Raw genomic sequence first — 13,194 nt, forward strand, 5'->3', positions numbered from 1 at the left:
TTTGATTGTTCACTTGATTTTTCTTTCCATTGATGAGAAAAAGTCTTTCCTTTGATTGGATTTTCTGAATTTCATATTAATATTTTGCTAGCCCCCATCTTCGAACTCCAAGAATGAAGAAAATACCTCCATCCAAGTTAAGGGCATGCATAAATGTATGTAATGATGAATACTAGCTTTACAGACTTATAATTTCGTGGCAAACTATGCATAAACAACTTTGAGGTCGGGATTCGAATCCCTTTAGGCCACGCGACCTCTAGAGAATTTTTCCTGCAATTATCCGGTGCACGTGGAATGGAGGAACATAATTTTTCCTTCAATTATCTGGTGCACGTGGAATGGAGGAACGGGGGATTGCATGTGTCCGGTGTTAGTGGTGGGGGATTGCATGTGTCCGGTGCTAGTGGTGGATTACAAGATGCCAAAAGGTCCGACACAATGGTGGTGGTAGTGGTGGTGGATTACGGAGTGCCAAAAGGTCCGCATGCAATCCTAGGCAGGCCTCTACCCGTCGTCCTAATGGTTTTCGAACCATCGTTCTGATACCAAATTTGTAACAATCCGAACCTGTGGGTCCGAACAGCTAACCGGGTCTTTACCTGAACCCGAGATTACCTAAGTCAATCTCATCATGTCTAGTGTCAAAACATCATCCTTGCGTCTTAAATATGCTTCATGAAGGCTCTAAGCAACTTCCCAAGGCTCAGGGTTAATCATACCAAAAGAAGAAACAAAGTGCACAAAGCAACAACAAATCGGTCGACCGAAGTGGAGCTTCGGTCATCCGAAATGGCTATACCAATTGGTCGGTTGTGACCAAAATGTTGGCGAGGTTACTGGAAATGTCAGTTGACCGAAATGCCTATTTTGGTCGACCGAAATGGCCCTGCAAACTGAGAAAAATGCAATTGAACTGTTATGAATGCAAAAATGGAGAACCACATTCCATTCATTTGAAATACAAGGTTTACATATCTATTACATGGTCCCAAAAATCATCTACATGAGTTGTATCATAATTACATCAAGTTTACAGTCCATGGAGCAAAATTACAATCCTTATAGTCCATAAGTCTCATTACCAATTTCAACAAGCTGGGACTTAATAGATTAATGGAACTTAGGTACAAAATAACAAAATGGTCACCCAATCCAAACTAGGCCTATGTAGAATGTCATCTGTTACTTCTTTCCCATATCCTGAAAATGTTAAAATAAGGGGTGAGTATAAAGTTCAGTAGAAAGTGCCTAAGACACACCTCTTATAACCTCATGAATCCAACAATGAATAAAATATAAAGAAATTGGGATCATGCCACTTCCGGAAAGAATATAACCATGCAATCAACATCAATAATCCAAGTCATAAATGAACTATGCCGTGTAATGGGATGCAATCTTGCTCCCCATTTTTAAAACCTTTTTCCGTCATCATTTCCAAACCGTTAGTGAAACCCGTCCCATGGCAACTCCATGGCGGCACGAGAGGAGGACTGGTTAACTGTCCATGACTCATGACAACTCCATGGCGTCATTTAGGGCCAGGTAACTCAACCACGTTATGGTAGTCTCCCTAGTTTCCTCTAGTTCACACTAACGCCAAGGATCCTAAGCAACTTCTGGGCGACTGGTTTTTGCAAACCTCTCATCAAAACTTTTTACTTTTCGTTTCAAATCAAATTTTCCCATTCTATGCCCAATAACATGCATGAATGTCTCATGCTTTTCATGCCATGCCAAAAGACGATTTCATATCAACAAGTTCAACATTAACAACACAACATTCATTGTAGGAAAATTACTAGAATAATTGACATGCTTCCATATTACAAAATCTAGTAATTTAAACACAAGAGGCATGAAATACAATCGCTTAAGCATACTTTTTCATACAATTTCAATTAACACATAATCACATGCTTCATATACAACATTTAAGTCATCTTAAAAGAAATCAACACAATTTAAGCATGTTAGACAACAAATCATGAAAGAATGAATCACAAAAAAGTTCAAGAAATTGTGAATTAAAAACCTCTACCTCAAAGCTAAATGAAACCCCAAAAATGCCCAAATTTTGAAATTCCAAGAGTTGGGTAAATGGTGCTTGGCTCTAATTAAATCGACGACCTCGACGAGCTCTCTGATAATGCCTTAAGTGGTACTATCAAATTCCCTACGATTGATGAGGAATCAAAGCTTGAAAATTGCAAAAGAAAAGAGAGAGAGAAAGAACCAGATTGGGAGAGAGAAGGAGTGTGGCCAAATAATGGCCTCTTGGCCAATAAAAGCAATAATGGTGGGTCCTCCAGTAGAAATATCTTTTAACATTAATTTGCCACCACAAAAATTTGTATATGCATACTAATTATGTTATAACCACATTTAAGCATTTACACCATTAACTTATGCACAAAATAATTATGATATTATCCGCGTTGGGCCTGAGCCCGCACGATTTTGCTCTTGGGTTTTATCCCAAAAGGTCTCATACCAATTGGAGATGACACACTTACATATAAGCAGTTCACCTTTCTTCTACCCAGGCGATGTGGGACTGTGCACTCGTAGCTCGCCAGTGTGGTAACCTGACAGTGTCTCTCGCACCTGCCTACGGCACACCCGCCCACAAGGTCATCACAATCCACCCCCCTTAGAGGCCCGACGTCCACGTCAGCACACTTTCGGTTGGGTCAGGCTCTGATACCATTTGTATCGACCCACTCCATCACATGGTATGATATTGTCCGCTTTAGGCCTGAGCTCGCACGGTTTTACTCTTGGACTTCACCCCAAAAGGCCTCATACTAATTGCAATGGACCTATGATGCAACTTCAGTACACAACAATTTCTGTAGCGGGTCTCACCTGGGACCTTTGGATCCTAAAAAACAGAAAAATATTAAAATGACAACCAATGCGTTTCCAAGAGTTCTGAACTCAAGGAAATGTCCTCATCAACACTCTGACACACCCGGCACACCCCACGGTGTCTGGCACGCAAAACGAGAAAAAACAAAAACACCCTCGAAAAATCATAAAATTTTAGAAAAATGAAAAATAACAAAAATCAGAAATATTACACTTCGGTCTCGTTGTCCTAAACCAACAACCATCCGTTATTCTTCTTCCTAAAACAAATATGGAAAAAATAAAAAATAAAAAATTCAGATTGGGCTCAGTTCGATTTGTTAACATTTTTAACTTTTGGGTTGGGCTTGAGTTGGGTTTGAATTTACCCATCCGAATGGTATCACTATTTAAAATACATGAAATTCCAAAAATGTCCTAACAACAATCCGTTATTCTTCTTCCTAAAACTCTAGGGCGACAACCTCACGCCAACGCTCTGCCAGAAGAATCTCTGAAATTTCTCATCTCAGGCTGGCTATGTTCCTCCTTTCTTCTTCCCAACCAAAACAAAACTAAGTCATATATATGTGTGAGTTCATTTGTGTATGTCACATTGTCAGCCCTAATTTTGCATTTTCTTACCAAATGAATTTTCTTCAGTTTCAAAGTTTTCTCCGACGATTGCAGCGATGCCGATGGCGAATTGGGAACAACGACCATCCTATATTCGAGGTACTTTGATATATTTTTTCTTTTATGTTTTCTTTTTTGGAAGGCTTAATTTTGGGAAATTTGCAAAATTCATTCAATTATTTATTGGGTTAACTGCAAAAAAAACTCCCTACTACTATGAATATAGTGCAATATAATCTCTGTGTAGTGTGAAACAACCCTATACTAATGGTCCGGAGACTTAAAATGACCATTTCAATAAAATAAATTAATAATTATATATACAGACCTTCTAAAATGACCATTTGGTGTAAATACTCTGGAGACTTAAAATGATGAGGGTATTAGGCTACGTAAAATAACCATTTTGTTCAATTTGTGTAGAATTTTGTTTGTTTGAGACAAGAACAAAATAATGCTTGATTTTGGTAAAGATTTCAATTAAATTTTAGTAAAATTCTCATTGCAAAAGGCATGATAAGAAAAACATTAAACATGAAATCTGAAGCACCAATATTATAACAAGTTAAAAATATATTATAACAAAGAGATAGAGTGGACCCACACTTGATGGAAAAAGCACTTATTTTTGTAATCCTTAACAAATATTATTAGTAGTATAAATTTTCTTTTGTCATTGTAAAAGTTCGATCATGTATGCCTTTATTATATCGTCATCCATGTCAAGTATTGAATTAATTTGATTTTCTCTTTGTAATTATCAGAACAAAACACCAAGGCTATGTTTGGCGCGAGTGAATTGAATCAAATGAAGGTGAAATGGAATGTGTCACATTAAAAGTGGAATGGCTATTCTTAGGGAATGCCCATTCCATCAAAAAGGTGGAATGCCCATTCCACTTCTTAAGAGGTGGAATGACCATACCATTAATAAAGTAATAAAATAATTTACATAGATAATTCACGCATACACACACTATATATATATATATATATATATATATATATATATATATATATATATAATATGTATCTATATGCTGTTTGTTCCCCCTCTCTCTATCTCGTTTATTTTTCTCTCTCTATTATCTCTTTCCCTTTTATTTTTGCAAATTAATTTTTTTAGTTAATTTTTTTTTACTAATAATAAAATGTAATTTAAAGAAACAATATAAATTCATTCTATTCTAATTTTTTTACCAAACATAGGAATGAGAATGAGATTCTATTTTTACACATTCCATATTTACAACCAAACGGTGTATTCTCATTCCATTCCATTCTCATTCCATTCCAATTCATTCCACCACACCAAACATGCCCCAAGTGAAAATGTGATATTGATTGATGAGATAGTTATAAATTTCCAATCATCTTAATCTTTGACATACATAATATTATGCCAAGAGCATATTGTTATCCAATACCATGCATAAATTTCCTAATTAGCTTTAAAAAAAAATTGAGCACTTTAAATTTTTGGTAAGTTATAAAAAGAGAATTTTGAGAGAAAATTATTTTCCATAACCTTCTAACTTTTTTAGAAAAAAATTCAACAAAAAATATGAAAAAAAAAAAAAATGGATTTCTTTTCATCTACATCACTCTCTTTTAAATCTTACTTTTCACTATTAATTTTTGTCTAACCAAACGAGCCTAAGATTTGGGAGTTAATTTGATTAGATAATCAAAAATATTTTACTAAATCAATATTTAAGGTAAAATTAAGTAGAGAACAAATATATGGATATGCATATAGTGCAGACTATGAATGAGAATGCTTATAGGTCTGAAGTATATACTATTTGTATAACATATGTAATGACAAGCACCACATGCATAGAAATATATACCATGACAGTTAGCAAATTTGATAATTAATCACATAGCCCATCAATGAAACATTAATAAACTTTCTTGAGGTGGCCATGGTGGGGGGAAGAGTGAGAGAAGCCAGGAGTCTTCTTTAGGGGCAAAATGGGAACAATAAGGGTAAAATCAAGTTTTCATATTTACTTTTTGTCAAAAAAAAATGGTCAGAGGGCTTATTTTCACTTTTTTTTTTTTTTAATTTTATTTTATAGACTGAAATATACATTTTAAAAAATGAAGAACTATTTGAGCACAAAACCTATATTACATGGGTTTTTTCTACACTTAACCCTTAGTTATTTAATCTTGATTTCAATTGAGATGCCAATCCGATTAGGACGTGCCTCTTAAAATTTATTCAGATTACCGGCAGCGTGTATGCTTCATCAAGGGCTCTTGTGGGGTAGCTTTAAGCTCCTTCATCTTGGTGGATGCCTGCCAAATGGCATATGTATACTTCCATTGTAGCAGCCACGTCTCACTGCAATATATGTTTATTGCAATATTTTGAAAAGGTCAAGGATTTTGGCCGGTACAATGGAGTTAAAGTGGCTCTCTGCCATTCATTAGATATGCAGAGATCTTTGTCTACTTTATTAGTTCCATTTATCAGCCATTTTTAACTCAAAACTTAGCTTAATTTCATGATGAACTTGGAGATAATTAAATTTTCACCCCTAAGAGGAATTAGTGAGAGGATAGAGATGAAAACGACGCTACAGGCGCAAGAGAATTAATAGAGCCTTAATGTTTACCGATATATAACGATGAGAGAGAGAGAGAGAGGGGGATGCATACATGCTAGTGCAAAACTTGTTACAAGAACCACATTATAAGCAACCGATTGATTTGCAGGACATAGAGGATGTGTGCCCAAAATATCCTTCAACATTATATGTTGAGCTGATGTCGATGACAGTGAATGGAAGTTCTCCTAGATGCCTTCCTATTATTGTTTCGTGTGCCACAACTCCAAAACTATAAACGTCACATTTTTGAATCACAACCATATGATGAAGGCAAGTTCTGCATCAACAAGAAGTCTGTAAGAGTAATCAAAATTTTCTTTTTTCATCACTTTGCGAATAATTAAGATAGTACATGACATGACAATGTTGCAAATATATATGTTAGAAATTTTATTTGATTTCGTTTCATCATCGTTTTCATTACCATTAACATCTTCTTCTTTTATTTTATTTTTTTTGTTTAGTTAAGTTTTAACATATATCATTTATAATTTATAAACGTAAAATAGAATAGTGATTTTTATTTTTTTATTTTTCGTTAGTTAAAATAAAAATACTATTTTATTTATTTTTCAAATACTTTTAAACGAATATTTATCTTTATTGAAATAGGGAGCAAGTAAATTTTTGCTTTCTTCTAAACATTTTCTACAGACGATGATATATGAATTGTTCAAAACTAATAGGTTCCCAATGGCCAAACTGGAAGAACCAAAGCCAATACCATCAACGTGGTAATAAAGCCCTCAAGTACAAAGAAAATATGACTTAAAATTACATACCTATATATTTATACTGGTGTAATACGAATGTAAATAAAAGAATAACAATAAAAATTATATATTAGTTGTTTATTTATTTAACAATAGTTAATATTATATATATATTTTGGTTATTTTCCAATAATATCTCAATATGAAATCAAACAAAAAGAGTGATGAAACGAATTATAAATATTTATAGTTTCTTATTCTACTTGCCAAAGGAATAGATCTTCTACCCTTTTTTTTTTTTTTTAATTTTTTTTTATCTCAATTACTAATATATAGTTTTCAGAAAGTAAGTGCATAATTACACGGTGGAATTAATTACCTGAGTTGAGTTCAGACCTTTCAAGCAGCTAATATGTCATGATTCATAAGCTGTGACAATGAAATTTTTTGCAGAGGTTTAGCTAGTGAGTACTTGGAAGAAAGAAACTTCTGAGAAACGTGGAGCATTGTTGGTCGAGACTTTGGTTCAGATTGTAAGCAAGCAAATGCCAACGTAGCAGCTAGAACAACATTTGTTGCAACCAGTCCACGCTCTGGAGGTTGGAGGCGTACGTCTAACACATCATTTAGCATTATATTTTGAGCAGATGCTGATGCCACTAATGGAAGGAGTTCTTTTGGATGCCTTCCCATGAGTGTTTCTAGTGCCACAACCCCAAAACTATAAACATCGCTTTTTGCATTCACAACGATGGTGTAGGCAAGTTCTACACAAACAATAAAGATAGTTAATCAATTGTTCAAAAAAGGTTCATTGATTAATTTTAAGGTTTCATTCCAGAGTAGAAATGCAGAAAGCTTACCTCAAAAGGTACTTTAAGACAAATTACTAATTATTACTTGTTTGAAAAGAAGACTATAAAATGTTGGAATTGCATTAGAAGAATAGTTTACCTGGAGCAACATATCCACGAGTACCTACTACTACAGTTTGGTAATTGGATGAATCAGGATACAACGGCCTGGCTGTGCCAAAATCAGAGACAAAAGCCTCCAATTCTGAATTCAACAGAATGTTGTTGCTTGATATGTCACGGTGGACAATTGGTGGATCGCAATCATGGTGCATGTAAGACAAAGCATACGCAATGCCTTTAATGATGTTTACCCTCCTGGACCAATTCAATTCCACAGCTTCAACATCATCTCTTAGGGCACAAAATAAGCTTCCTTTTTCCATGTACTCGTAAATCAGGAACATGCAACGGTTGTGCAAACAAAATCCATAAAGCTTGACAATGTTTCGATGCCTTATATAGGTCAACATCCGAATCTCATTCTTAAAACTCTTGTCAAAAGCTGGTTCCTCGGCCTCTAACCTGTGAAGTTTCTTCAAGGCAAAAACGTCGCCACCCGGCAGCTGTGCCTTGTAAACACTGCCATAACCACCAGTCCCTATGCAGTATCTAATGTCGAAGCCATCTGTTGCTTTAATTATTTCTTCATACACAATGCTGCCATCATAATTCCACACAGAAAACAGATTTCTGTCCTTTATTGCCCTTTCTTCAGATTGAGTATCTTTTCTAACCTTATTACGGAAGAAGAAAATAGCTCCAAGGATTAAGAAGGCAAGGGAAATGATGATGACAAGCAAAATGAAGACCAAGGGTGGCACAACCCTGTTTCTCTTTCTCTTGGTTGAGCCAATTGTGGTGGAAGAATATGTACAAGGAGGGAAACCACTGACTTGACCACATAAACCTTTATTTCCCCTTAATTCCTGCAATAGGTTGTTTCTAAATTGAAGACCTTGTGGGATTTCTCCCTCCAAAGCATTGTATGACAAGTCAATGGTTGTCCCCAAATCAGCAGAGCTAAATGAACGGGGAATAGTGCCAGTGAAATTATTGTGAGAGAGATTCAAGTAATTTAACTGCACAAAACCTTGTGGTCGAATAGATATCGTTCCACTGATGAAGTTGTGACCGAGGTTCAGATAGAACAGAAAAAAAAGATGACGACTAAACCCTACCGGAATGTTTCCGCTCAAGAAATTATCACTCATTCCCAAGTGCCCTAAGCGTGTACAATTCTCGAGTTCTTTTGGTATGGTTCCATTTAACAGATTTTGGGAAAGGTCTAGATAATGAAGGATGGAGAGGTTTCCAACTTCACTTGGTAACTGACCTACAAGTTGGTTTGAGGATATATCAAGGAAATAAAGTGTGGATAACTGGCCAAGCCCAGGAGGTATGGTACCGTATATCTTGTTGCAGGACAGATCCAAAACAGTTAGACCATTCAAGTTCCATATCTCTGTTGGTATCCGACCAACAAATCGATTTGCAGACAAGTCAAGATGAGTCAAGTTGGCTAAAAGACCAAGAGATGAAGGGATACCCCCGGTGAAGTTGTTACCAGTAAGGTTAAGCTCAACCAGATTCGTCAAATTACCAATGCTGGGGGCGATAGAACCATAAAAATGATTTGAATTGAGCAATAGATGTTGTAGATTGGTGAGATTAGCAACATATGAAAAAATTGGACCACTGAGATTGTTATTACTAAGGCACAAGTAATTCAGACTTCGAAGATTCCTTATTTCCGGAGGGATGGAGGCGCTGATAAGATTGATAGAAATGTCCAGGTAATAGAGCATTGACAACCTCCCAATTTCTCGGGGGATGGAACCATTCAATAGATTTGAACCAAGGGAAAAATATTCCAAATTTACAAGATTCCCCATTTCTGGGGGGATGTTGCCCCTAAGATTATTGATAGAAATGTCAAGCTCGATTAGTTGGGTGAGATTAGCCATAGAAAGAGGCAGCATACCTGTAAGTTGATTCCCAGACAGGCGAAGGTAATTGAGTTTCGACAACCTTCCAATTTCTGAGGGGATAGAGCCGCTGATATTATTTTCAGAAATGTCAAGCTCGAGTAGTTGGGTGAGATTAGCCATAGAAAGAGGCAGCATACCCGTAAGAGAATTGTAAGAAAGTTGAAGATAATTGAGTTTCGACAACCTTCTGATTTCATACGGGATAGAGCCACTGATACTATTGTAAGAAATGCCAAGCTGGAGTAGTTGGGTAAGATTAGCCATAGAAAGAGGCAGCATACCTGTAAGTTGATTCCCAGACAGGCTAAGGTAATTGAGTTTCGACAACCTTCCAATTTCTGAGGGGATAGAGCCACTGATACTATTGTAAGAGATGTCAAGCTCGAGTAGTTGGGCAAGATTAGCCATAGAAAGAGGCAGCGTACCTGTAAGAGAATTGCCAAAAAGTTGAAGATAATTGAGTTTCGACAACCTTCCGATTTCATACGGGATGCTTCCATTGAGCCCACAATAGCTGAGATTGAGACTTGCCAAGTTTGGAAAGGAAGACATGTTCAATTTCTCCAGCTCTCCCCCTAAGTCGGAGTAAAATAACTCATTCAATGATCGACATTTCATTGAAAGGTCTATCCCAATGACATTTCCAAGCTTATTGCAAGCTATTCCTTCCCACTTACAGTGACTTGTGGAGTTGTCAACTGGAATAGTGTTCCCCCACCAACCAGTGCGGAGAAGAGCCTCTGCCTCCTCTTTCGACATAATAGATGATTTTGCCAACAAGATAATATTAGCTGCTATCCATACTAGTACGACTGCGTAATATTTGAAGGACGCCATGTTTATTTGCACAATATATGGGGATCAAATGAATGGATGCATTTGGTTGGTGTATGTAGAATATATATTACAATAGGGTAGGTCCAGACGTACAGGGGCAAAGGGAGTCAAGCCAGAGACTATCAAACTAATCGCTGAACTTCATGGGTAATGTAAGTTATCCATTCAAAGGTGGTCAAGCTTTTGAGTAACAGAAGAAGTCAGTCTTTATTATTCTTTTTAACGAGGTTACTCCATATGTACGTATGTCTAATTCTCACTCTGTACACTATCTACTGTGTGCTATTTTCTACCAAAATATACTTCTTTTACCATTTTATCACATAATTAAATGTTTTACTTGCAGCTTGTCACATCAATAGACAATGGCGTACGTTTTTCCTTTTTCCCATTTTTCTTAGAAATATATTTTTTCCCCAGGTAGAACATTTTTATATGCAGGCATTGAGGACATAACTCCTCCTCGATGTAATGTTCAATTAACATGAACACATTAAGTGAGAATGTATTTATTATGTTGGGTTTTATCATTGTGTATTGGTTTATATATATATATATTTGAATTATATACCTATAAAATTTTAAAATTATTCCTAAAATTACAAAAAAAAAAAAATCCACGATTGCCCCAACTTCAGGTTTTAATTTTTTATTATTGTTATTTTTTATCTTGTTAAAAATGCCGCACCCACTCACAAAATTTTTTGAGTTCAATATAATTTGAGGTCTAAATTTTATGGGCCGTCAAAAATTTTATGAGTGGGTGCGACATTTTTAACAAGATATCGAAATCAGCATTATCTTGCAGTATTATTATCCATCAGAATTTCTAACTTTGGGCATCTAAATAAAGTTTGAATTTTTTTCAAAACTCGAAAGGATATTTAAAAAATAAATTCAATAATCTCATTCAAAACTAAAACTAAAAATATAATTAAATTGAGTATTTAAACTGATTGATAAAGTTTTCTCCACGGCATAGTAGACCGGGTGTTTTGGTCGAGTCAAGCTCATTGATGCATTAACGTATCTGAGAAGGGAAGACTTTTCCTTGGAAAAATGCCACAACCTCTCAGTCCTTGGACCCATAAGCAACGTCAGAAAAGTATTTTCCTTGTAAATATGTCACAATCTCTCAATCCTTCAACGCCCCATAACCAACGTCAGAAAAGTCTTTCTTAACCAAAAAAAAAAAAAAAAAACGTCAGAAAAGTCTTTTTTACAAAGCCTCTAAGCTACCCTACTCTGTAAATACTACCATTACTTCTGGACCCAATGCAAATCTCTGACAAGCCATCGAAGTTTTATAAAAACAGTATGTCTTCACTCCTTGGGAGATACTGGTCTCCTCAAATTTAAATTATCATCCATTTACGACTAATAAAACATATCATTTTATACTTTTTATTAACACTGACCAAATTAATGGAACAATTGAGCAGATGAACATCTTGATTTATTAGACACTGTAATACAAATGCATAAAGTCAAATCACTAGTGAAAATCCAGCCAGCAAGAAATTAACCCTATCATTCTGTATTTTGTACTCACTAATACAAAGCTCACTAGATTAATTGATCAAATATGTATTTTGATTAATTAGCTATAACACTGAGATTTTCTGTAGAGGTTTAGCTAGTGAGTACCTACCTGCTAGCAATAAACTCTTGATAAACTCGTAGCATTGTCGGCCGAGACTTTGGTTCAAGATGTAAGCAGACAAATGCCAATGGTGCTGTAACGACCCGGATCCGAGGGTCCAAATCGCTAACCGGGTTCTTACCCGAACCCGAGGTCAACTAAGGATACTATCGTCCTTTCTTATGTCAATACATAATATACGTATCATCCCAGGATTTATAAATAATAATAATAAATAAATAATAAAATGAGATCATAGTTATAAAGTATATCAAAACGATCTACTAACCCATCAAACCCTGTGGAGGAGCGTCGTCCGCCACTTCCCTTTCGTGTCCTTTAAATATAAGGGGTGAGCAAATTGCTCAGTAGGTGGTGCCTAAGACATACCTTTTGTGACTCCGTGAATCCACACAAGGAATAGGAAAAAGAACCGGGATCATGCTATTTTCGGGAAAAATATAATCACAATATCAATAACAATAATCCAAGTCATAAACGAACCATGTCATGCTATGGAACGTAATGTCGCTCCCCATTTCCAAAACTTTTTCCGTCATCATTTTCAAACCGTTAATGCAACCCGTTCCATGGCAACTCCATGGCGGCATGAGAGAAGGATTGACTAACTGTTCCTGACCACAAGGCAACTCCAAGGCGTCATTTGGGGCCCAGTTAACTCAATCACGCTAGGGCAGTCTCCATATTTCCCTCTAGGTCACATTAACACCAAACCCATAGGCAACTCCTAGGCGACCGAGTTTTCGCAAACCTTTCATCAAAACTTTTCCCCAAAAACCTTTTTTTTTCATTTCAAAACAATTCTTTCCCCATTTCAAAACGTTTTTTTTTTCCATTTCAAAACGTTTCTTTTCCATTCCATGCCCAATGAAATGCATGTATGTTCCATGCTTTTCAACAATACATGAATGAGAAGTCACACACCATACAAATCAATATTTACCATGTAACAAGCATTGAAGAAAAATTTCTAATAATAACCAACATACTTCCACATTACAAATCCTAACAAGTTAAACATGGTAA

The 13,194-nt window shown here is 35.9% G+C and overlaps 2 protein-coding genes across 2 annotated transcripts; both read right to left on the bottom strand.

Moving 5' to 3' along the window:
- Positions 1–6,323: 6,323 nt before the first annotated feature.
- On the bottom strand, positions 6,324–9,717 carry LOC132306401 (MDIS1-interacting receptor like kinase 2-like). Its single transcript, XM_059803782.1, has 3 exons — positions 7,778–9,717; positions 7,203–7,590; positions 6,324–6,387 (listed from the first exon to the last, which is right to left on the bottom strand). The coding sequence occupies exons 1-2, from the start codon at positions 9,657–9,659 to the stop codon at positions 7,223–7,225; spliced, it is 2,250 nt and encodes a 749-aa protein (XP_059659765.1). The 5' UTR covers positions 9,660–9,717; the 3' UTR covers positions 6,324–6,387; positions 7,203–7,222.
- A 39-nt stretch (positions 9,718–9,756) lies between these two features.
- LOC132309238 (receptor-like protein 11) lies at positions 9,757–10,636 on the bottom strand. The gene is made up of 2 exons (XM_059807563.1): positions 9,806–10,636; positions 9,757–9,761 (listed from the first exon to the last, which is right to left on the bottom strand). The coding sequence occupies exons 1-2, from the start codon at positions 10,503–10,505 to the stop codon at positions 9,757–9,759; spliced, it is 705 nt and encodes a 234-aa protein (XP_059663546.1). The 5' UTR covers positions 10,506–10,636.
- Between the last annotated feature and the right edge of the window lie 2,558 nt (positions 10,637–13,194).

Source organism: Cornus florida, unplaced genomic scaffold (assembly GCF_030987335.1).
Source record: "Cornus florida cultivar Cherokee Brave unplaced genomic scaffold, ASM3098733v1 CherokeeBrave_3.0.0_Hap2_Chr05, whole genome shotgun sequence".
NCBI lineage: Eukaryota > Viridiplantae > Streptophyta > Magnoliopsida > Cornales > Cornaceae > Cornus > Cornus florida.